This window comes from Musca autumnalis, unplaced genomic scaffold (genome assembly GCF_047663935.1).
Source record: "Musca autumnalis isolate F117 unplaced genomic scaffold, ASM4766393v1 scaffold_4, whole genome shotgun sequence".
Lineage (NCBI taxonomy): Eukaryota > Metazoa > Arthropoda > Insecta > Diptera > Muscidae > Musca > Musca autumnalis.
Window position 1 is genome coordinate 88,269,073 of NW_027411977.1, and position 27,385 is coordinate 88,296,457.

Here is a 27,385-nt window from a genome sequence, read left to right on the forward strand (position 1 = left end):
CTTCCAGTATCAGAAATAACTTTCCAGTTGCCGATCAATAGCATAGGATACGTAAGCAGCACAACAACTGCGCTGAAGGCCATCTCCATATCCATATTAGCAGAGGACTCACTCAGAGCAAGCCGTGCTCATAATCTAGAAAGAGAAGTGTAACGTTACAAGAGAGAACCTCTAGATCAACAAGCCTTTCAACCAGGTTTAAGTAGCATTCACAAGAATGCAGTCGCAGATGCAGTAAACAGTTATCGTGTGAATGCGGTCCTTGGAGAACATCCACCATATATCGCAGCTGAGAAGCGCCAGCTGCCAGGACAAACCAGAGTAGTTTTGGGTCAATAATTCCTATAGGGCAAGTACTGATGACACCGTGGAAAACATCTGCCCAGCATACAGCACACTGCTCCTTTTCAATTGCCCTACCAATTCTGCTAAGAAACTTAAGTTTGCAGCTTTGTGGTTACAAACCATATAAATAAACCATTCTTACGACTGATAGACCCAGAGTCAGATTAAGCAGAAAAATGAGAATACAAACATATTAACTACTGTTACAACAACGAGAACAAACTGCAATTATAGATGTAAACTTTATGATGATAAATAAATTATAGTTATTTCATTAATTCCTTTGAATTAATAAAATAAAAAAAAATGAAAATCATTTTTCAATACAGCATTTTCCATGCCAAAGGGTTGGTGAAAATTACATGCCATAGATTAGTGAAAATGCTATTCTTGTGAATTGGTTAAGATGGCATGCCAAAGGATTGGTATAGATGCCATGCCAAAGAATTGTTGAAGATGCCATTCCATCGAGTTAGTAAAGATGACATGCTTAGGATCTGAAAAGGAATTGCATCTTTTGGGGGTCACGCTCTTGTAAAAAGAATGAATGAAGATGCTAAAAAAATGACATTCCATATCACTTGTACCCATTCTTGAATAGCTTCTTTGGCATCGAACATTTTGCTGGGAGTTGATCAAAAGCCCTAGAAAGCTCATTTATAGTCGGATTGATATAAAATTTTGCACAAAGCATATCTTCTGTACAAGAATTAATCCTATAGAAAATAATGAAAATCGGTCCAGATTTGGATGCAGCTTCCAAATATATTCGCATCTGATATGAGATAAAAATGCACCAAAATCACTGAAATTTGACAAATGCAACCTGAACTAGCCTAAAAAACATTGAGCCAATTTTCAAACAAATCGGTACAGATGTATATATAGTACCATATACATATATTTTATTCCAAATTTTATTTTTTGAAACTTACTTAAATTATTTTTTTCTCAATTCACATGAGAAAAGACGTGAATGATTCTGAATAATGCAAACATATTTGATAGGTGTTGGTTAAGTCTGATAAATAAGAGTCCCGGTTATAAGGCAGAACAAAATTTAGTGTGGGTAAACATTGCAATTCCATATAATAATATTTCATATTTTAGTTGAGAAAAATTAGATTTTTTCGGAATGGCGCAAATATGCGCAATTTTTTATGACTGAATCTGATATTTGAGACTCAAGCGCATAAAACATTAGAAGAAACTATGGTCGGGAAACGACGGGGAAATAGACTTTTTATACCCTCCACCATAGGATGGGGGTATATTAAGTTTGTCACTACGTTTGTAACTACTCGAAATAATCATTGTAGACCCCACAAAGTATATATATTCTTGATCAGCGTGCAATTCTACATCGATATAGCCATGTCCGTCCGTCTGTCCGTCTGTCCGTCTGTCCGTCTGTCCGTCTGTGGAAATCACTCTAGCGTCCGAACGGATTGACGTAGGTTGATGAAATTTTGGGAAAATATGTTATATTTACGTAGGACTTTTGGTATTGAAAGCGGGCTTTGTAGGTCCACGCTTTCGTATAGCCCCCATACAAAATGACGCGTGACGCGTCGTCGTTTTAAGGAATTTTTAAGATATTTGGCCCATTTTACCACCGAATTGGTTGTAATTTGGTACTTTGTGTCTCCAGAGGCCAAAAAATATTCCTACCAAAGTTGGGTTATATAGGTCCACGTTTTGGTATAGCCCCCATATAAGGCCCCATATAAAGTACGCGTCATTTGAATATATTTTGAATGTATTAGACCCATTTGACCACAGAATTGGTTGTAATTTGGTATTTTGTGTCTTCAGAGGCCAGAAAACATTCATACCAAAGTTGGGTTATATAGGTCCACGTTTTGGTATAGCCCCCACATAAGGCCCCTTATAAAGTACGCGTCATTTTAATATATTTTGAATGTATTAGACCCATTTGACCAAAGAATCGGTTGTAACTTTGTATTTTGTGTTTCCAGAGGCTAAGAAACATTTCTACCATAAAATGTTTAAATAGGTCCACGTGTTGATATAGCCCCCATAATACAATATCTCCCGATTTTCGATATTTTGAACGTTTTAGCCTCATTATCACACCGAGATGGCTGAAATTTGGTATTTAGTCTTCTTTAGGCGTATAAAACTTTCCCCCAGAATTTTGTAAGTATAGGTCCACGCCATCATATAGCCCCCATAGAACGGTACCTTCCGATTTTCGGTATTTTTAAGGTTGTGGCCACATTAATCCACCGAAATGGCTGAAATATGTGGTGGAGGGTATAAAAAGTTCGGTCCGACCGAACTTAAAGCTTTTCTTACTTGTTCTCTATTGAAATTGTAGTAATCTTAAAAATTATCATACAAAAACATTTTCATAAAGAGGATATGTATCACCATTATTAAAGAGCAAAGATGTAAAATCAATATGAACATTTTAAATGCTAATCTTGTTCGGAGACTGTACAAAAACAATAAATCTTGAAAAATATAAATTTTCGCGAAAATAATGTCATTTTAATGTTCACCTAATTTCTTAGTTTTCGAAAATTTACTTTTTGTTTTCAGTATGGCTGAGTTCAATCGACTGCTGCATTGGATTGGTTAATCTTACAAAGTCGAGGACGGTTATAGCAAATGTAGAAAAGAGTCTAGTTGCCGTTTATCAAAATTTTTTCATAAAGAAACGATTTTCATATTTTGAGTTTTGAGCAACTTTAGGCCTATGTTTCCCCTCTGTGCATCGCCTCTAAAATATTTTTATTTTTAAATGGTTTTATTTAGCTCACCCCGTTTGTTTTATTATTTATTCTTGGGTCAAATTTAGTAATTCAAATTTCACCCTCTTCCTGTCAACCGATTAATCTGAAATTTTGTATACACTTTGGATTTTGGTGACAATACAATTATGTTTATTCATTATCATTATAAATTCAAGATGGCCGCCGCTACAAAATGGCGGATAACGTAGGTTTTATCAATCCCATCAATATGGGTATCAAATGAAAGGGCTCAACAAGCAGAATACAATATACTATAAAAAATTGAAATCCAAAATGGCGGCCGCTACAAAATGGCGGATAACGTAGGTTTTATCAATCCCATCAATATGGGTATCAAATGAAAGTGCTCAACCAGTAGAATACAATGTACTATATAAAATTAAAATCCAAGATGGCGGCCTCTACAAAATGGCGGATAACTTAGGTTTTATCTATCCCATCAACATGGGTATCAAATGAAAGGTCTCAACAAGTAGAATACAATTTACCATGCAAAATTGAAATCTAAAATGGCCGCCTACAATACATAAAATGCAGGGCAGCACTATGGATCACGCAGTCGTATACTTAGGTGCGAAACTGTTTGAAGAAGGTCAAGCCTACGTGGCTCTTAGTAGAGTAAGATCTTTGCAGGGACTACGTATAGAGGAGTTGGACTGCAATAAACTAACCGGCAAGAAACCTTGCAATAGTGTAGCACTAAATGAATTAAACAGAATGCGAAATAAAAACCAAAAACTAGAAAATAAAAATAGGTAAAAAAACTTTTTAAGTTAAACGGTTTTATGTTAAACATACATTGCAATGTTTAAGATAAATGTACTAAAAACCAAAAAATAATAAAATAGATACAGTCGTGGGAATTATAAACATATGCATAGACTAGACTAAAATAAAACTGTGGGGCACGTCAATTGTCTACAAATTATCGACATAATGTGCGATAGAAGAATCGTTTAATTCGTCGTTAGGCAGTTGGCCCGCAGACGGTGAGGAAATTACTTACTATTTTCTTGCTCATAAAAATTCCAATAGTTATACACTCCATGTAAATAAAAAAATGTTTCAACTAGTTTATCGTTGGACATTCACACTGCTGGCTGGCGAAGAATCGTTTCACTGCTCGTAGTTTGTCTTTAATCGACAAAGTACTACTCGCTCACCACTATGAAACCCTAAAACTCGCTTATAATCGAGCTTGCTAGCTTGTTTGCACATTCTATCCCTACTTATCACACGTCCATCGCTGTCGGTTGAACAACTGCCTAATTATAGTGTAACATTACAAAACGAACATTTTAATCAACGATTGTAGACAATTGACGTGCCCCACGGTTTTATTTTAGTCTAGTCTATGCATATGTTTATAATTCACACGACTGTATCTATTTTATTATTTTTTGGTTTTTAGTACATTTATCTTAAACATTGCAATGTATGTTTAACATAAAACCGTTTAACTTAAAAAGTTTTTTTACCTATTTTTATTCAATATAATCTCCTGAAACTTCAATACACTTAGTCCAACTTTTTTCTAGCAATTCTATCCCTTGATTAAAATAGTTTTCCTCAGGGTCTTTAAAATAGTGGTTTACAACTGTAATTGCATCTTCATTTGAGGTAAAACGCAAGGAATTTTTTAGATTTGGGAACAAGTAAAAGTCACTGGGAGCTAAATCAGGAGAATAAGGTGGGTGGTCAAGCAACTCGTACTTTAATTCGTTGATTTTAGCCATTGTTAAAACACTCTTGTGCGCTGGTGCGTTGTCTTGATGATTTTTTTTTTTTTTTTGTTGTAAGCCAGGACGTTTTTCTCGAATTTGTACATTTAATTGATCGAAAAGGTTGCAATAGTACTCTGAATTTATTGTTTTACCCTTTTGCAGATATTCAATCAACAAAATACCTCTGAAGACCCAAAAACCCGTTGCCATAACCTTACCAGCCGATTGAATTGTTTTTGCCTTCTTTGGGGCACTTCCTCCAGCTTCAGTCCATTGTTTGGATTGTTCTTTTGTCTCTGGAGTATAGTGGTGGATCCATGTCTCATCAACAGTTATGAAACGACGCTTAAAATCCATTTTATTTCGCTTAAAACGATCCAAACAAGCTTGAGAAATGTTCATTCTTATGCGTTTTTGATCGACTGTTAACAAATGCGCACCCATCTTGCAGAAAGCTTTTTCATCTGTAGTTCTTCATGCAAAATTAAATGGACTCGATCATTTGAGATGCCCATGATATTAGCAATTTCACGCACTTTTATTCGTCGATCATTTAATACCATATCATGCACTTTGGCAACAATTTCTGTTGTTGTTGCTGTTTTTGGACGTCCACTACGTGGTTCATCTTGAATGCTTGTACGACCACGTTTAAATTCAGCAACCCAATTTTTTACTGTTGCATATGAAGGAGCACTTTCACCTAAGACATTCACCATATCATTATGAATTTCTTGTCCCGATAAACCTTTTTTATGTAAATATTTAATGACAGCAAGCATTTCTAATTTTTCCATTGTAAAAAAATTGCGGATGCGTCTTTTTTGAACACCTGTTTCTATATGAAGGAGTTGCCAGATCGAAACAAAATTTAACATGTGTTCATAACAGAGATGGAAGTTTCCAAAACACTTAACTTTTTTCTGTTTATACCGCGCTTTTTGTGCTAGGCTAAGAAGTTTCCGAACTGTCCTCGTAGTGTGTGTACAAGACATTGTAGACATTTTTAGAAGTGGTATCTCTTTTGATATATTTTTATACCCTCCACCGTAGGATGGTGGTATATTAAGTTTGTCACTACGTTTATAACTACTCGAAATAATCATTGTAGACCCCACAAACTATATATATTCTTGATCAGCGTGCAATTCTACATCGATATAGCCATGTCCGTCCGTCTGTGGAAATCACTCTAGCGTCCGAACGGATTGATGTAGGTGGATGCAATTTTGAGAAATCTATTATTTGTACGTAGGACTTTTGGTATTGAAAGGTTGTGTTTACAGAGGCTAAGAAATATTTCTACCATAAAATGTTTATATAGGTCCACGTTTTGATATAGCCCCCATAGGACAATATCTCCCGATTTTCGGTATTTTGAAGGTTTTGCCCTCATTATCACACCGAGATGGCTGAAATTTGGTATTTAGACTTCGTTGGGGGTATAAAACTTTCCCCCAGACATTTATGGGTATAGGTCCACGCCATCATATAGCCCCCATAGAACGGTACCTTCCGATGTTCGGTATTTTGAAGGTTGTGGCCACATTAATCCACCGAAATGTCTGAAATTTGTGGTGGAGGGTATAAAAAGTTCGGCCCGACCGAACTTAACGCTTTTAATACTTGTGTAAAGTCGTATCATCCCTTTCTAATAATATGAAACAACAAATTATGTAAAATTTTCGTTTAATAAAATAATTTATTTGGTTGTGTCGTATCGAATCTAATCTGAAAGTTTTTACAAGAAAACGGGGGCAGCGCCGTAGGTCAAAGGAGCAGAGTAAGCGAAGGGAGCAGCATAGGTAGCAGCGTATTTGGCAACAACTGGGGCAGTGTAGGCAGCTGCAACTGGAGCAGCGAAAGTCTTGGCTACAACAGGTGCGGTGTAGGCAGCAGCGAAAGTCTTGGCAACAACAGGAGCAGCAACGGGAGCAACAACTGGAGCGGTGGCAATACCATTGTAGTTACGGGCAACATATTGGCTGCTGGTGGCAGTGACGAATGGGGCAGGGGCAGCAGCAACAACAGCAGCAGGAGCGGTGTAAGCCAAAGGAGTAACCAAACCGGGCTTGGCGGCAGCACAAGCAATAACGGCGAAAATAACAACGGCGAATTTGAACATTTTGTTTTAGGTAGTTTTAGAAAATGCGTTTACTCCGATAAGTAAATAACTTCTGATACTGCGATTAGAACTTAAGCATTTTATTTATAGTCAGTGGTAGTAATGTTAAAGTTATAGATGAATACAAAAATGTTAGCTTCTCATGGCGTTTCCCATTGATACTACTGAGAATTACCTAAATTAAAATGCAACACACATGTTCAGTGGTTCATGAGGTTCCAATAATTAATACATATAATTGTATACAGGTTATTTGAAACTTTGTATATGGATTGTTTTTATTATTTATACTTCTTCTATATTCAAGAACAACAAAGTTTCATGACTAAAGATTACGCTGAGAGAGACCTCGGTCATTTACGATAAAAAATCTAAATATTTTCAGAGGGTTGTGTGTGTACGAGTAGTTTTAATTTTATGATCTACTTCCTTGGGGATTTTATTCGATTTGTGACGCATTAAACTGCAAATATTAGTAACAATGTACGTGAGCTTTTTAAAATACAATTAAATAAAAATCACACATTCCACTTGATTGTTTGAAGTTTGTGGTAGGTTAGTAATGTCTATAAAATACGTGATTGAATTTAATTCAATGTAGTAAAATATTTATGTGTACAGTAACTAATATTGTGCGGTGTTTTTAGGTGCTAATTGAACCAATTACAAGTAAAAAAGTATCAGTCTGCATGGTGCTCTTGAACCTACTTTAAATGAAAGGAGCTTACATCTGAGAAGTTTTTGATCGCCATTAATTTTAAAAGCCGGCCATTGTTTTGTTTGTTTTTTTATTACAGTGTTTTATTTAACTTGCTTTATCCGTTTAGTTCAAATCTGGTAACTCATTTTTAACACAGTTGCAGTTGACCAATCGAACTGAAACTTTGTACACTTTTCAGATTTGGATGACAATACATGAATATGGGCCCAATTTTTCCTACAGCCCCCATATAGCGAGGATTTTATCTTAATTTTTGCCAGAATTAGCTGTCATTTGGCATTTCCAATGATACAGACATTTCCCCACCAAAAATTGAGAACATAGGTCCAGGTTTCGGTATAGCCCCCTTATAGCGGTACCACCCGATTTCAAGTGTTTTAAGGATTTTATCTTCATTTTTAGCCAGAATTGGCTGTAACTTGGCATTTGGTGTCCCCAATGATATAGAAACTTCCCCACAAAAAATTATGGGCATAAGTAAGTTTGGTGTAGCCTTTATATAACGGTACTACACGATTTCAGCCTTTTTAAAGTTTTTATCTTTATTTTCTGCCTAAATTGACTATTATTTTTTTCTCAGTGGTCAAAAAAATGTATTTACTAAAAAGGTAAAAATAAAATATAAATTAAAAAAATTAAGTTTCAGTGTTTTATTTAGAAATGCACTTAAAACTAGGAAATAATTTGTCGCTTAGCCTCAATAAATAAATTCTTTCTCATGATGGAATCTCTTAAATAAAACGCTTGCATTTAAATTATAAATGGTGGCAAAATTAAACGGCAAGCGTTTTAGTTGAGAGATTCCATCATGAGAAAGAATATATTTATTGAGGCTAAGCGACAAATTATTTCCTAGTTTTTAATGCATTTCTAAATAAAACGCTGAAACTTGATTTTTGAAGAAATATGAAGTAGATATTTTGTGAGGGAGGTAGCCGATATAAACGTTTAGAAGAAGTTTTATGATATTTAAAAGTTATTTTAGTTGGTGCAGACAAGTTTTTTTGGAACGCGTGGACCATTATTGTTCTGAGGCAAAAGTAGGTGTCGTGTCGCGATGTCAATCGTGTCTGCGACAAAATTTAAAATTTTACTGCGTAAAGTGATAGAAATAATCGATACCGATAACAAGTCATGGCGATGTAGCGGAGCGTTTTTGTTTTGATTTGAATAAATGAGAAAAAAATATCAGAACAAATTGTAAACAAAAGGAATATTTTTCTAAAATTATAGGTTCAGTGGAACTATTTTTTGATGATAGAGGAGATATACTTAACGTAGCATTTATAAGAAGATATTTAAGATCATAATCGGATCCTTTAGAACTGCATCAGTATTGTGAGTAGATGTTTTGTTTCCAACAATCATCAAAATAATTGTTTATAATTTAGGTTTAAATGCTATTTTCGGCTTCCAAAATACGCTGTTCTTTATATAGTAGAGGCATCAAAAATTACTTTAATAAAAGCGTAGTTCAACAGCCATTCAGCCACTCCTTAAAATGCGTACTGCTTTACGGAAGAATGTCTCTTCGACGACATTAAAGTAGAAATTTTAATTTAAATTTAACACAAAGGTGTATGATATCCTAAAATTTTATACTGCTGTATAACCTCAGTAGTACATTTTTTATACTTATTCGTGTTTGCTTTATGACTTGTGAACAGAAAACAACTTTTTGGCCTGACTATATAGGCACTATAAAATTCGAAGAGACATTTTTCCAGACCAATTTTCGAACATTTGTGATATATGTGGTCAACTATGGTGGATTTGTGAGCATGATAATACTTAAATTTGTACTGCAAGGATAGTTAACAAATTAAACTTGTGCTAAAATACCAACTATTTTCAATGACCTTTCTAATTTATCGATCTTAATAATATGGCTATCACTTGGTATTTGCTTTCGGACAATTTTCGAAGCTCAGTAGGGATCTTACGAAATCAAAAAGTAATTTAAGGCATGTTTATAAAACGTTTTTGTTGGAATATTTCTTGATTTTATCTGAAAGTTCTTGGTAACTGTTCCTGGTTGAGAATTGAACCCACGTTCCTAATAAAGCGGGTCAAATTTATTGTAGGATTTATCAGAATGTTCCATTTTACTAAACTAAACTAAAGATCTTCGTAATATTTGCATGGGTAGTACAATTTTTAAATTTTATTGGATTCAAACCTATTCAGATGATCGCGAGTTTATAAAATAGAAAAATGTTTGTATGTATGTTTGTTTGAAATTTATGGACTCAAAAACCGCTGAACCGATCTTCCTGAAATTTTCAGAGTATGTATATCGCTACATTGCCTGAAAGTAACATAGGCTATAAAAATTTCTGAAATTTCACGTTGATCCGGAGATATAGCATCAGATTCGCAAAAAAAATTAGATTTTTTATGCAAATATCTATAGAACGGTAACAGATAATGTCTCCAAATTTTGGATGTGTGAAGGAATTTGGTCTAGATTCACTTTGGCAGTTTTGTTGAGATGTGTGTTTTACTTACTATTTGTAGGTAAGTCAAGTTTAATCTCATATTTGTTGTTTTCAAATTAAAAAACCAGTAAGGAAAGGATCAAAGTCGGGCGGGGCCGACTATATGATACCCTACACCACTGTGAATATGTAAAATATAAATCGGAGCTATATCCAGATCTAAACCGATTTTGATATAATTTGGCACATTTATTTCCAGACCGAATTCAGTCACACATTCGAAATATCATTGAAATCCGACTTTTATAGCGTGTTTGGAGCAGCAAATACGCGAAATCGGCGAAAATATATATGGGTGCTATATCCAAATCTGAACCGATTTCGATATAATTTGGCACATTTATTTCTAGACTGAATTCAGTCACACATTCCAAATTTCATCGAAATCGGAAATATATAGCGTGTTTGGTACAGAAAATACGTGAAATCGGCCGGAAATATATATGGGAGCTATGTCCAAATCTGAACCGATTTCTATATAATTTGGCACACTTATTTCTATACTAAATTCAGTCAAACATTCCAAATTTCATTAAAATCGGACGTATATAGCGTGATTGGTACATCGCATACGTGAAATCGGGCGAACATATATATGGGAGCTATATCCAAATCTGAACCGATTTCGATATAATTTGGCACATTTATTTTTAGACCAAATTCAGTCACACATTCCAAATTTCATCGAAATCGGACATATATAGCGTGTGTGTTACAGAAAATACGTGAAATCGGCCGAAAATATATATGGGGGCTATACCAAAACTTGGACCGATATAGCCCATCTTCGAACTTGATCTTCCGACGGCTAAAAAAATGGTATTCCCCAATTTTCAGCGAAATCGGTCAACAAATGCGACCTGTATGTTGCGAACGGACGGACGGACGGACGGACGGACATGCATAAATCGACTCAGAAAGTGATTCTATGTATATCCCTAGAAGGAACTATGGGTCTATCTCGCTTCCTTTTGTATGTTACATACAAATGCACTAACACATAATACCCCTTACCACATAGTGGTGTAGGGTATAACAACAAGTTTAAAGTGGGATGTAGTTAAAATTGATTACTTTAGGGGATGGCAGAGAAGACTAGTTTCGTCCAACGCCACTTGGACTCATCAGTTCTCTAAGTTCTTTGTATTGAAACAAAGAACCCTTCCCCAATTTTATGATGACGCGAGCTCAAGAATAAGTTTGACTGATGAATTCGTTTAAATGCGAAATCGACCGAAACACCTAAAAACTCTCGTAGGCGCATATGTAAATCAAATCTAAAATAAAATGCCAAATTATTTTGAAATCGGTTAAGATTTGGATATAGCTCCCATACATATTTTCGACCGATTTCATATATTTTATGCATTAAACACGCTACGCATGTCAAATTTCAATGAAATTTGGAATGTGTGACGGAATTGGGTATAGAAAAAAATTGCCAAATTATATTGAAATCGGTTCAGATTTGGATATAGATATATACCCGATTTTAATGAAAGTTAAAATAAGTAACGAAAATTGGCCTACAAATAAATGTATTCGGGGTAGCGAAGCGCACCGGCTTCAGCTAGTATTCCAAAAAACAGTTTTTTGCTTCTCCTGTACAATTATTATATTGTTAGTTACGACATTTATGGTGACGATATGTATACATAAAAATGTTTGTTCAAAAAATTAAAATCAAAATTCTTACAAAGAAAAAATTATCAAAAGGCCTTTAGAAATCTTAGCCAGTTGCAAAAACTTTTTTCGCCGAATCGAACTAAAATACGCGTTTTCCTTATCAGGACAATATTCCGCACATTGTACTGACGTGGTATTTGTTTGGTTATAGCCCTAGTATATACCCTCGTTTGAGGGTATAATTAATAAATTTAACTCTTTTCGACATTTTGGGAACAAATAAACCAAAAATACATCTGCATTGAGACCTTAGATGGTTTACATTTTCTAAAATTTTCTACATGTTTTATGTACCTAAAATGCAAGAATTACAAGGTGTCCTCTTGCCCCCCGTATTTAGGTAAAAATTCAAGACTCTGAAAGAAGGGTTTTCTTTTTTCGCTCCTCTTTTGTAATCTGTCAATTTTTTATAATTTTTGGCTCAATGTTAAAAACGAGAAATAGGAAATAATGAGGGACAAAATGACATAATTTACACAAAGTATAAATGTACAGGGAGTTATTAAGGCACAAATAAGCAACGCCCATGCGGGTATATATCGAATAAATAGGAGGTTGTGTCACTCAGATAGGTTTTTGAATGCGCCAGGCACTGTTACCTGTTGGGAATTCTACTGAATCTCCTTAATTATACCCTCCACCATAATATGGAGGGTATAATTAAATTTGTCATTCCGTTTGTAACACATCGAAATATTCATCGGAGACCGTATAAAGTATATATATTCTTGAGGGTCTGTCCGTCCGTCTGTTGAAATCAACATCACAATTATTAAGGTCGAGCTTTGTAATTTGGTATAGAAGTTTCTATTACTCCAAGGATGTTTGGTATTTCAAATGGGCTATATCGGTCCACGTTTTGATATAGCCCCCATATAAAGGTGCCACCCGATTTTCTGTATTTTTAAGGTATTAGCTTCATTATCACACCGAAATGACTGAAATTTGGTACTTAGTATTCGTTTGGGATGTACAACCTTCCCCCAGAATATTGTACGTATAGGTCAACGCCTTTATATAGCCCCCATAGAACGGCACCGCTATTTTGAAGATTGTGGCCTCATTATTCCTCCGAAATGGCTGAAATTTTGTGTTTAGCCTTAATTTGTGGTATAAAACTTTCCATATGAAATTTGTCGGTATTGGTCCACGCCTTATATAGCCCCTATAGAACGGTACCTCCCGATTTCGGTGTTTTGAATAATGTGACCTCAATATTACTCTGAAATGGTATTTAGTCTTCGGTGTTGATATAAAACTTTCCCCCTGAATTTTGTCGATATAGGTCCTTCATATAGCCCCAATAGAACGGTACCTCCTGGTTTTCAGTATTTTGAAGATTGTGGTCTCAATATTACTCCGAAATGGCTGAAATTTGGTACTTAGTCTTTTTTGTTGGTATAAAATTTTCCCCTGAACTAGGCCCACGCCTTCATATAGCCCCTATAGAACGGTACCTCCCGATTTTCGGTATTTTGAAGGTTGTGGCCCCAATATTCCTCAAAAATGGCTGAAATTTGGTATTTGGTCTTCATTTGGGGTATAGAACTTCCCCTAGAAACTTATCGGTACAGGACCACGCCTTAGTATAGTCTCCATAGAACGGTACCTCCCTATTTCCGGTATTTTGAAGGGTTTTGCCTCAATATTTCTAAAACCTGAAAATCAAAAACCCTTTAGAGGTTATAATTGCTTTGGCACAGCATTGTCAGCAACCACTGCATTATTTGAGTGAAGGACCACAATTCTTTAATAGATGTACGGGGACTAGAAGATATTACTTTGATTTCATACGCACAATTTACAATTTACTCGAAGTACCACTTAGTGCTTCGAAGATTCAACATCGTCCGATATATTTCAATTCAATGAATTCATAGCAATGTGCATTTGGACTATGCAATCATAGAATGAATGTTTGATGTCAAACCTTCAATTTTAATACGCGTCTGCAAGACGAAGTTCGCCGGGTCCACTAGTACCAAATAAATTGGAAGTTATGTCACTCAGATAAGATTTCAAATGCTCCAAGTACTGGTTTAGAAAATTGACTGAATCTCCTTAATTTTTGTTTTTATTTTTAGAGAAAAATTTTAATATTTCATTTCTATATTCATTCAAATCAACGCTATCTCCATATAAATTAAAAAAGCAAACATTTTCTAGAAGTGATATCTCCTTAAGTATTTATTTTAAAGACGCATCACCCCTTCTGTATTATATAAAACAACAAATTATGTAATTTTTTCGTATAATAAAATAATTTATTTAGTCGTGTCGTGTCGTATCGGAACTAATCTGCATGTTTTTACAACAAAACGGGGGCAGCGCCATAGGTCAAAGGAGCAGAGTAAGCGAAGGGAGCAGCATAGGTGGCAGCGTATTTGGCAACAACGGGAGCAGTGTAAGCAGCAGCTACTGGAGCAGCGAAAGTCTTGGCTACAACAGGGTCGGCAACGGGAGCAACAACTGGAGCGGTGGCAATGCCATTGTAGTTACGGGCAATGTATTGGCTACTGGTGGCAGTGACGAATGGAGCAGGGGCAGCAGCAACAACAGCAGCGGGAGCAGTATAAGCCAAAGGAGTCACCAAACCGGGCTTGGCGGCAGCACAAGCAATAAAGGCGAAAATAACTACGGCAAATTTGAACATTTTGATTTAGTTTGTTTTAGAGAATGTGATTACTCCGATGAGTAAAGAACTTCTGATACTGGAATCAGGACTTAAGCATGGTATTTATAGTGAGTAGTAGTAATGTTAATGTTATGCAAAACATCGTAGTTAATTTGTAGCATTTCCCATTGATACTAATGAGAATTACTATTATTGAAATGCGACACACATGTGCCGTGGCACATCGTTTCGAATATTTAATACATACAAATTGATACAGTTACTTTAAAACTTTGGATACCGATTGTTTTTATTGACACTTCTTTTTGTTTCAAGAACGCTTGAAGAAATGACCTCGGTTATTTATGCTAAAGAAACTGTATTTTTTTAAAGGTAAGTATTACTAGTGTGATCTACTTTCTCGGAAAATCTTTTTGAATTTGTGACGCATTAAATCGCACTATGTACGTCAGTTATTTAAAGCTCCTTTAAACAAAAGCCACACATTCCATTTGAGCGATGGTTTGAAGTTTGTGGTATGTTAGTAACGTCTATAAAATACGTGATTGAATTTAATTCAAAACCCTAAAGTATTTAAGACTTAGTAGTAATTAATTGTGTGACGTTTTGTACAACTGAGGTGTTAATTTAACAAATTACAAGTAATAAATATCAGTCGGCTTTGCCGACAAATAATTCCCTCAGCCTGTTTGTTACATAATGAAAGGAAGCAAACCCAGTATAGGTTGTTTTCCAAAACATTACTGTTGCACAGTGGATCCACTTGTATGGAGAATGTTACCAAAAATATTTCCATTGCAAATAGCAAGCTTAGAGTGTGTGACGAAGTAATTTCACTTTGAAGCTGGGGTAGGTTCAGCGGGGCCAGGGTCGTCACAAGAATTTATTTGTTATAGGGCATCAGAGAGAGGAAAGGCACACAGTTTATTTTTCTTTAAAACGTTATAAACAATCCTTTATTTATTATTAAAAAAAAATACACTTTACACAACACTGTATTAAGCATTATTATGACGATGAATAGTTGGCAACGGCTTTAGCACGGCAGCGGTCCGATCAATGTTGACGGCAGAACAGTTGGCACGGCAATCCCCCACTTGACTTCAAACACACACTACACAAATAGGTCTAAAGCCAGGGGCACGGCAATCCCCCTACTGACTATAAACACACAACACACACAAAAACTAATTTCTGTTTCGCTGATAGCACGGCAATCATTACTACTTTCTTTAAAATTTGTATGGGGCCAAAGGTGAATTTGTATGGTACTAAAGGCGAATTTTCACAAAATCATTCTACAGACCACATTTATTGTCCAATCGATGAAAACAGCTTACCAGTTCTTTGTAGTGGCTGAACAAGTAATCATACAAAATTTTTGAAAATCGGGTCAGATTTTAATATAAGCTATATAAAGGGCCCATGGGACTTTGATGCCCCAGTGGCACGTGTTAGCATATTCCGATTGAGCTCGAACTTTGGCAATCTTAAGTTTTAACAAAACTAAACAATTTAGGAGGATGCCGCATAAAAAAATCCGACATCGATTTTTTCCTTTGAGTTAAAACTAGTCTAAGCAAGCCAATACGCTGGTTACAGTTTCATGCTGCTGCGAAGATTGTTTTAAGCAGTGTTCGAAAATAAACACTATGGTATCGTACCGTACCGTACCAAGGTGGATAGGTACACTACGATAGTGTTCCGCTCCGGAACACAAACACTAAAAATATTTTAGTGATACTGTACCGGAACACAACGGTAATCGTAGTGTACCGCATGCCGGAGCACTAAAAATCGTAGTGTTCCAATTACCGGATAACTAAAAATCGTAGTGTACCACGTGCAAAACACCAAGCTAATGTAACACACATGCATTTATTATGATTCGTGAGGAAAATTTAAAATTTTGTGTTTTTTTATACCCTATACCACAATGTGGAAAAGGGTATAATAAGTTTGTTTTCCCAAAAATTCATGTAACGCCGCGAAATATTCGTCGTAGACCCCTCATGTGGTATACCAAACTTCATATCTCGACGAGATAAAGCGATTTGGCGATGTGTGTCCGTCCGTCCGTCCGTCCGTCTGTCCGTCCATTAAAAATTGTAATCAAGCTAGAGGCCGCAATTATGGACCGATTGTCACGAAATTTAGTATGGAGGTCGGGTTTGGACCAGAATAGAACTGATTAGTTTTTGGCGATGATCGTGAAATGTTAAAGGGATGAAATGGACCAAAAACAAAATTTTTGCTCGATTTTGTAGCCGCTCTGTTGGTCGCAATAATAGTCCGATCGGCGCGAAATTTTAAACGTAGTTTTGGTTTGAGATGAAGAAGTAGCGTGCAAGTCAACGATATGATCGGATAATATTTAGCGGGTTAAATTGATCAAAACTTTTGTGTGAAAATTGGTAAAATTTCTAATGCACATCTTATAACTTTATCCCAAGAAGACGCGTTTAGTGGTATAGGGTATCACATGGTCGGCCCCGTCCGACTATAGTCTGTTCTTACTTGTTATTTATTAAGTTTTATTTTTAATTTCACTCGTCCCACCAGCCATAAAATATTTCATTTTCCTCAGAAATCTTAATAAACAGCGTTTCGAGTCATAGTACTCTTCGATTTTTAGAGATCCGGCAGTCGGAACAATTTTTATTCTCCGTATTTGAACACTACGATTTTTAGTGCTCTACAGTCGCGCAGTGCAATTTTTAGTGCTCCATTGTGCAATAACCAGTCAGATGTTTTTCACATTTTCTACTAATTTTTATTTCTTAATTTGTATTTAGTAAAAAAAAACATAAAATATTAAATTTTCCTCACAAATCATAATAAACTCATGTGTGGTACATTACGTTATTGTTTTGCATGTGGTACACTACGATTTTTAGTTATCCGGCAGTCGGAACACTACGATTTTTAGTGCTCCGCAGCCGAACACTACGATTTTTATTGATCCATTGTCCAAAAATTAGATCAGGCGTTTTTTACGTGTTCTATTATATTTTATTTCTTAATTTGTATTTATTATGAAATATATAAAATATTTAATTTTCCTCACAAATCATAATAAATTCATGTGTGGTATTTTTTATGTATCCACAGTCAGAACACTAAAATTTTTAGTGCGTCATTGTACAACAACCGAATCAATGTTTTTCATATTTACTATTTAAGTTCCCAACGTTATTAATTAATATGTATACATTGTACATGAATTTGACAATTGTTTCTGTGTTTTTATGTTTTAATTTGTACTTATCTCAAAAATTATTAATATGTATTTAATTTTCCTCGCAAATCATAAAAAACTCGTGTGTGGTACATTATCATTATGTTATTTTTTTTGTGTTCCGACATGTGGTACACTACAATTTTTTAATGCTTCGACTGCGGAACACTACTAGTTTTAGTGTTCCGACTGCGGTACCCAACGTTTTTAGTATACCAAAATGTGGTACACTACGTTTATCGTTGTGCTCCGGAACAGTATCACTAAAATATTTTTTAGTGTTTGTGTTCCGGAACACTAACGCTAAAAATATTTTAGTGATACTGTACTCGGAGCGGTGCACTATGTTAGTGTACTGTATATTTTCGAACTCTCGTTAACAGCAAGAACGGCAGTATCATCTGCATAAGTAGCAATCATAGTCTCATCTCTTACGGGCATATCTGCTGTATAAGCGGTATATAAAACAGGATCTAAAACACTACCTTGTGGCACACCAACTTTAATGACACCAAAATTAGATTCTTCACCATTGATGTGCATAAAATGTTCTTGAATTCAAATAAACCGCAGGAAACATGTCGATACATATTCATTAAAAAAAAAAAAAAAAAAAAAAAAATATATATATATATATATATATATATATGGCGAAAACCAAAAATGTTTTACAATCGATGAATCCGAGTTTCACCCATTCAGAATTCGCGAACTGTTAACATATTCTATAAAGTATGACTACAATTCTTTAAAATGAAGTGTTTTAGGAGGGATCCCATAATGTCGACCATTAAAATTAATTTTCGTGGAAGCTGTGTTGGCATCAATGTAAAAAAAATGAGTAAAAATGGGTTGAAGCCAACAAGTTTTTTTATGTTCCCATACGATTTCTGGTTTAACCTTACATTTTATAGACCTATCCCCAAAGAAAGAATCAAAGAATGCTCCATGGGCAACAGGATTGTAGTGTATGATTTTTCGATATATCCACTGCATCCACCTAAAATTGATGCTGACATTTTGAAGCCGGAATTTCAGTGTTTTTTGATTTTTTTTTAATAATCAGGACGCGCAAGAAGATAATATTCCAAACTCTTAACACGATTATAGAACTCGTGATTTTACGTCGTTTGATGCATATCTCATGAGTGTGCTCCTTACAGCATCCTAGTAATTGGAGTCGAAAGGCCAAAATTTGATGCGTGAATTTTTTTACTAAACCTATTTTTTGCGTGTAAAATTTACAACTGTCATTCAATTTTCTTTGAAACCCGCGTGAATTTAGTTTTTTTACCCGACGGTTCTAATGAAGCCTTCCGCGATCGAATCCATCTACTAAAACCGCGGATATAGATACCTTGAAAATCGGAAAATCAGCAAAAATATATTTTGACAAATCCGCGTACTACATCGCGATTTTCTTTAATTTTTTTTACATAAATGGAATCCTTTACTGGCGATTATAATATTTGCGAAAACGCGTGTCATAAAAGAAAAGAGATACGCGAGTATATGCGTCTTTCAAAAAAAATTGAATGTGGAGGCACATCCGCTGTTCTTGAAGAATCTAATTAAAATTGGTATATTTTGACGTATTTTTGATAGGCGCTGATGAAACCGGATGCGCATCAAAATCGTATGCATATTGCGCGACTTTTACCAACTTTAAGGTTTTTTGCAGTGTATGATGCAACTGGCGGCACACAATGGCCCGTGAGTGAAACATCGAAATATGCATAAATTTTGAAAGAGATTGATTCGCTGTATCCAGAAACGGATGGGCATCAACCGACTTTAACTAATTCGCGAATAACTGGCTTTTTAATTTTAATATTAATTGAATGATTGTAATTTCAATATTACTCTTAATTTCCTACCCTTATAAGTTATCACAGTAATCAGTTAAACTCTCGCGATGGTAAACCATATTTTTTGATGAAGTTTTAACAGTATACATTCATTATTCTATGGGATTTTAGCAAAATAGTTGGAGAACTCCCAAATATTTTTTTCTAATTTTTAGAATCAAACCAAAAAAATATTTGCAACAATATTTTCCAACAATAAGTTGTTCTCTTTTGTTGTTGCTATAATATGCAATTTATGTACCCAATCTCTATAAATTTGGTATCATATTTTTCTACGCATTGTCTAGATTCCGCATATATTCTTTAATTTATTTGTTGAGGGTTTGTACGGATTCTGGGACAGGATAATTTGGATGTACTTCAAAATTTCTTTATTATTTGTTGATTTTCCGCGAAAATAATAATGAATTTAATAACTATTTAAACATCTACGAATAGATATGGAATGCTGTTAACGAGTTATGCATACATTTTCTTATAACAACAAAAAATATATTTTTAAATATTTTTTCTTTATATGAGAATAAAAACCGCTATAACTTTTGCGCGCATTGACCAATTTCGTGAACGCGAACAGATTTGAAACAGAATTTCTTTCCTTTACCTCTATACCAAAAATCGTAGATGTGCTCGAAAAAAAATTTTTAATTTTTTTCAAATGGAATTGTAAAGGAATTTTGTTATTCGCCATATATATATATATATATATATATATATATATATATATATATAAATTACACTGTACAACACAAAAAATAATTACAAGATAATTCGACCAAATTATGAAAGAAGACCGAAAAAAATGAGACACGTGTATCGGAGTTTTGAAAGTTTACGCCGGGATGTAACATACATAGGCGGGGCAAGTTCCGCCCATTTCTACAGGTTTTGAAAATTTCGACATCAGGTTCCTTGGAATCCTTGCATTTTAGATACAAAGTGTCTTTGGAAATATTACTGACAACAATGCGGGGTATCCTTTTATGAAAAAAATTAACCCTCATGCGAGTCACTAAAGGGGTCTTTTTGGTCCCTTTTTTCAAAAACGTTTAAAAACTCCTTTAAATTTTGATCGTATCGGATCAAAATATTCTACAAAACTATTTGTCATAAAATGTTACTATAGGTCCCCGAATACACCAAAACTCTAAATCGTACCTAAACGCCAGGAATCTGCCAAAAGTAAAATCACGTTTTAGGGTTAATGTTGTACTTTATCTGAGTTTATTAAGTTTTGTACAACAAACCTTCATTCTACATAGAAGACGTCAAAGACAAAAATATTCTCCATCAAATTTCAATATAAGTCTCCGAATAAATGATATATGTATTTGCAATATATATTAAGAAAACATATACATCAAGTTTGCCAACAAAACACACAAATATTTTTTGAATAAAGTTGTTTTATTCTTTTTTCGAGTTGATGCATGAAAGTAACATGAAATTTAGTTCTAGACGAAAGGTGTTAAAAGAAGAAATATTCTACACAAAATTTCACTGTAAGTCCTAGAACAAACTAGATATCTGAGTAAAATATTTTGTTAAGAAAATGACGTTACAAAATTAGATATTATAGTTAGAAGTTATTTCTTAAACTTTTAAACTCTTAATTAAAATTTATTCCATACTGAGTCAAAATCTCCTATAATACCGCACTTTTTGGGGGTTGTGTCAAAAGAAGAAATGTTCCAAATCAAATTTCATTATGAGTTTTTGAACAAAAGAAATTTGTAGCTATAATATTTAACATCTCCAGAAACTTTCGCTTTTTATTCTTTTGACATAACCCCCTAAAAGTGCGGTATTTTAGGAGATTTTGACTCAGTATGGAATAAATTTTAATTAAAAGTCTAAAAGTGTAACAAATAATTTCTAATTTTGTAACGTCATTTTCTTATCAAAGTATTTTACTTAGATATCTAGTTTGTTCTGGGATGTACAATGAAATTTTGTGTAGAATATTTCTTCTTTTAACACGTTTCGTCTAGAACTAAATTTTATGTTACTTTCATGCATCAACTCGAAAAAGAACAAAACAAATTTATTCAAAAACAAGTAAGAAAAGTCTATAGTCGGACGGAGCCGACCATGGGATACCCTATACCACTATCCCTGGACAATCGCTCTCCACGGAACTTCTTTTCAATGATTGTGAAAATTTAATTATCAAATATCAGAGATGTAATGTATAATACTTATGACCCAAACCAAAAAGTTATCTAGCATGACAAAGACATGTTTGTAGCATGAAATGTAATAAAACCCACTTATGTAGTACTACTACTTCCGTTGTTTAACCGCTACGTTATTGAAATTTTTACCAATTTAACATCAGTCCATTTAACCCGCTAAGTATTATCTGATCTTCACGTTGGTTTGTACGCTTCTTCTTCATCATAAACTCAAACTTTGTTTAAAATTTTGCGGGTTATTATTTTGACCTACAGAGCCGCTACAAAATTGGTTAAAATTTTGTTTTTGGTCCATTTCATTCCCTGAACATTTCACGATCATCACCAAAAACTAATAATTTCTATTCTGGCCCGAACCCAACCTCCTTAAAAAATTCGTTACAATCGGTCCATAATTGCGGCCTTAAGCTTGTTTACAATTTTTAATGGACGAACACACATCGCTAAATCGCTTTATCTCGTCGAGATATGAATTTTGGCATACCAAATAAGGGGTCTAGGACGAACTTTTGGAGAGACAATATGTAGCATGGGTTAAAAATGTGGTTCTCTACACAGAACCCATTATATATTAGGCAGTAGGCCCGTTATCTGGCAAGCACTATATTGCAATTTACATCAGAGGAACGGTCAGTATTTTTTCCATATGTAGGCTACCTTGCGAAATATATATGTCCTCAAGGAATTAAAATATCGACCAAAAATAAAATTTTTACCCGCTAAAGAATATCAGATCATCATTCAAAATTGTAGGCATCTTTTTCGACCTATACTCTTACCCGGTGCAAAATTTCGTGACTTTTGATGTATAATTGCGACTTCTAGCGAGTTTGTTATAACACTACAAACAAATAACGGAATATATTAGGCTGTAACTCTGTTATCTGATCATGCACACCAACATAATTGGCATCAATTGAAAGGTCAAGCGTTCCACTTTCAAGTATATCTCACTTTTCCGGAATGTCATTTCCAGGAATTAAGATATAAGCTGTATATTAAAAATTTTCACAATTTTCACACAAAAGTTTTGGTCCATTTAACCCTCTAAATATTATCCGATCGCCATCTCAAATTGCAAGCTTCTCCTTTGTGATATACTCTTATCTTATTTAAAATTACGCGTTGATCGGACTGTTATTGAGACCTACAGAGCCGCTAGAAAATTGGATAAATATTATGTTTTGGTCCATTTCACCCGCTAAATATTTCACAATCATCACCAACAAGAATAGGGATCTATTCTGATCTGAACCCGACCCCCATACAAAATTTCGTGACGATCGGTCCATAATTGCGGCCTGGAGCGTGTTTACAATTTATAATGGACAGACGGACGGACGGACAGACACACATCTCAAAATCGCTTTATCTCGTCGAGATATGAAGATTGGTATACCACATTGGGGGTCTCCGACGAATATTTCGCGGTGTTACATGAATTTTTACCAAAACAAACTTATAATACCCTTTTCCACATTGTGGTATAGGGTATAAATATTTGGGTGTTTTGTTGGCAAATTTGATGTATATATTTTTTGATATATATTGCAAATACATATTTCATTTATTCGGAGACTTATATTGAAATTTGATGGAGAATATTTTTATCTTTGACGTGTTTCATCTAGAATGAAGTTTTGTTGGACAAAACTTAATAAACTCAGATAAAGTACAACATTAACCCTAAAACGTGATTTTACTTTTGGCAGATTCCTGGCGTTTAGGTACGATTTAGAGTTTTGGTGTATTCGGGGACCTATAGTAAAATTTTATGACAAATAATTTTGTAGAATATTTTGATCCGATACGATCACATTTTAAAGGAGTTTTTAAACGTTTCTGAAAAAAGGGACCAAAAAGACCCCTTTAGTAACTCGCATGAGGGCTAATTTTTTCCATAAAAAGATACCCCGCATTGTTGTCTGTAATATTGCCAAAGACACTTTATACCTAAATTCAAGGATTCCAAGGAATCTGATGTCGAATATTTCAAAACCTGTAGAAATGGGCGGAACTTGCCACGCCTATTTAGGTTACTTCCCGACGTAAACTTTCAAAACGCCGATACACGTGTCTTCTTTTTTTCGGTCCTCTTTCATAATCTGTGCGGGGTTTCTTGTAATTTTAAAAAAAGTTCGATTTTGTTATACAGTGTTATTTTCCCATCTTTATTTATTGTCGCTTAACAAAATTAAGGTGTATTAATCAGTGTTCGCAAAATAAACACTATGGTATCGTACCGTTCTGTACCGTACCAAGGTGGATAGGTACACTACGATAGTGTACCGCTCCGGAACACAAACACTAAAAAATATTTTAGTGATACTGTACCGGAACACAACGATAATCGTAGTGTACCGCATGCAAGAGAACTAAAAATGTTAGTGTTCCGACTGCGGAGGACTAAAAATCGTAGTGTTCCGACTGCGGAGCACTAAAAATTTTAGTGTTCCTACTGCCGGATCACTAAAAACCATGTGTTGGAACACTAAAAAATAATAAAGGTATTATGTTTGCTTAGGGAAATTAAATATGTATTTGGTTAAAGTTTATCAAATAAAAATTAAGATAGACTGTTACATCCATGTATGTTTAAATTAGTTTAACAGATTGCGACATTTGGTCAAAATTATGAAAAAAAACAATATTTAGTTTTTGTGGAATGAAGCACAAAGATCGTCGTGCCGGAGCACTAAAAATCGTTTTGTACCACGTTCTGAAACTATAATGAATGTAATGAACAACATGAAATTATTATGATTTCTGAGGAAATTAAATATTTTATATGTATATTTTTTTAATAAATAACAATTAAAAGAAAATGTGAAAAACATCTGATTTGGTGTTTGGACAATGGAGCACGAAAAATCGTAGTGTTCGACTGTGGAGCACTAAAAATCGTAGTGCACCATGTGTTGGAACACTAAAAAATAACAAAGGAATTATGTTTTCTTAGGAAAATGAAATATTTGGTTAAATTTGATTAATAAAAAGTAAGATAAAATGTTACATCCATGTATGTTTGGTTTGGTTTTTGGACAATGGAGCACTAAAAATCGTAGTGTTCGTCTGCGGAACACTTAAAATCGAAACGCTAAAAATAACGTTAAGGTAATCGTCTGTTTATTATGATTTAAGAGGGAAATTAAATATTTTATGTTTTTAGGATAAATAAATACATATTAATAAATAAAAATTAGAAGTAAATGTGTAAAATATCTGATTTGATTTTTGGACAAAGGAGCACTAAATCGTAGTATTCGACTGTGGAGCACTAAAAATCGTAGTGTTCGGTTGTGGAGCACTAAAAATCGTAGTGTTGCTACTGCCGGATCACTAAAACTCGTAGTTTGCCGACTGCCGGATAACTAAAAATCGTAGTGTACCACGTGCAATACAAGAAGGTAATGTACCACACATGAGTTTATTATGATTCGTGAGGAAAATTTAATATTTTACGTTTTTTTAATAAATACAAACTAAGAAATAAAAATTACTAGGAAATTTGAAAAACATCTGACTGGTTTTTGGACAATGGAGCAGTAAAAATTTTACTGTTCGACGTTTAGGTAATCATCTGTTTATTATGATTTATGAGGAAAATTAAATATTTGATGGCTTTTGGGTCAAGTAAAAATTAATAAATATAAATTAAGATGAGCATGTTATATCCATGTACTTAAAATTAGTTACAAAATTTGAGATCGTTAGTAGAAAATATGACAAGATGTATTGTTTCGATTTTTAGAGATCCGGCAGTCGGAACACTAAAATTTCTAGTGATCCGGCAGTCGGAGCACTACGATTTTTAGTTATCCGGCAGTCGGAACACTACGATTTTTAGTGATCCGGCAGTCGGAACACTACGATTTTCGTTGTTCCATTGTTTCGATTTTTAGAGATCCGGCAGTCGGAACACTACGATTTTTAGTACTCCGCAGCCGAACACTACGATTTTTATTGATCCATTGTCCAAAAATCAAAACAGGCGTTTTTCACGCGTTCTATTAAATTTTATTCTTTGATTTGTATTTATTAAAAAAAAATTATAAAATATTTAATTTTCCTCAAAAATCATAATAAACTCATGTATCCACAGTCAGAAAACTACAATTTGTAGTGAGCCATTGTTCAACAACCGAATCAATGTTTTTCATATTGTTTACTTAAGTTCCCAACGTTATTAATTAATATGTATACATACATGGATTTAAGAGGTGCATCTGAGTTTCTATGTCTTAATTTGTACTTATCTCGTTTATCACCAAAATATTTTTTAGTGTTTGTGTTCCGGAACACTAACGCTAAAAATATTTTAGTGATACTGTACTCGGAGCGGTACACTATGTTAGTGTACTGTTTATTTTCGAACTCTGGTATTAATCATTCTAACTACATGTGTGTGACGTATATATTTTCATTATCACACCAAAATGGCTGAAATTTGGTGTTGGTCTTCGTCGGTGGTATAAAACTTTCCCCCAGTACCTCCCGATTTTCGGTATTTTGAAGGTTGTGGCCACAGCAATGCACAGAAATGGCTGAAATTCGGTATTTGGTCTTCATTTGGGATATTAAACGTTCCACATGAAATTTGTCGGTATAGGTCCACGACTTCATATATCCCACATAGAACGACACCTCGATTTTCGGAATTTCCAGGTTGTGGGCTCAATATTCTTCAGAAATGGCTGAAAGTTGGTATTTCGTCTTCGTTGGGGTATAAAACTTTCCTCTAGAAACTTGTTGGTACAGGCCCACGCTTTAGTATTTGCACCGAAATGGCTGAAATTTGGTATTTGGTCTCCATTTCCATATGAAATTTTTCGGTATAAGTCCACGCCTTAGTATAGCCCCCATAGAACCGTACCTCCATATTTCCGGTATTTTGAAGGTTGTGGCCTCAATATTCATCGAAATGGCTGAAATTTTGTATTTAGTTTTCGATGGGGTTATCAAATATTCCAAAAGAGAATTACCAGTATATGTCCTCGGGTTCCTATATCCCCTATAGAAGCGTACCTCTTGATTTTCGGTATTTTGAAGTTTTTACCGAAATATCGGAAATTTGGTACTTAGTCTTCTTTGAGTCTGAAAACTTTCCGCCAAAAATTTGTATATATGGATCGACGTTTTGATATAATCCCATGGAACGGTACCTCCCGAATTTCGGTATTTTGAAGTTTAGCCACATTGTTTTATCGGACTTGCTAAAATTTGGTATTATTCTTCTTCATAAACGAAAATAAACTAATTGTTCCATTTTACTTCAATACTTACTTGTTCTTACTTGTTTTGTTTGTAATTGATTGTAGTTTAATACAAACAAATTTTAGGAAAATCGAAGAGTGCGATCATTGATACAAATTGATGTTAAGTATTAATACCCGAACATTGCCCATTGTGTAATTTTCTTTTTATTTTTTGTTAGATAGCTGAAAACCCCAAAAATAGTTATGAGTATTTCTTGATATATATATTTTTATAGAATTCGACTTTTTGAAATATGTAAAAATACTGAAATATTTTGCTGAAGAGGAACATCAACACAGCAAAAAATAAAGAAA

General features: G+C 34.4%; 2 protein-coding genes across 2 annotated transcripts; both read right to left on the minus strand.

Annotated features, from left to right (window-relative positions):
- Positions 1–6,569: 6,569 nt before the first annotated feature.
- LOC141402611 (uncharacterized) lies at positions 6,570–6,995 on the minus strand. Its single transcript, XM_073984251.1, has one exon. The coding sequence runs from the start codon at positions 6,972–6,974 to the stop codon at positions 6,591–6,593; it is 384 nt and encodes a 127-aa protein (XP_073840352.1). The 5' UTR covers positions 6,975–6,995; the 3' UTR covers positions 6,570–6,590.
- Positions 6,996–14,187: 7,192 nt separating this feature from the next.
- LOC141403491 (uncharacterized) lies at positions 14,188–14,532 on the minus strand. Its single transcript, XM_073985983.1, has one exon. It carries the CDS (start codon positions 14,530–14,532, stop codon positions 14,188–14,190), a length of 345 nt encoding a protein of 114 aa, XP_073842084.1.
- Between the last annotated feature and the right edge of the window lie 12,853 nt (positions 14,533–27,385).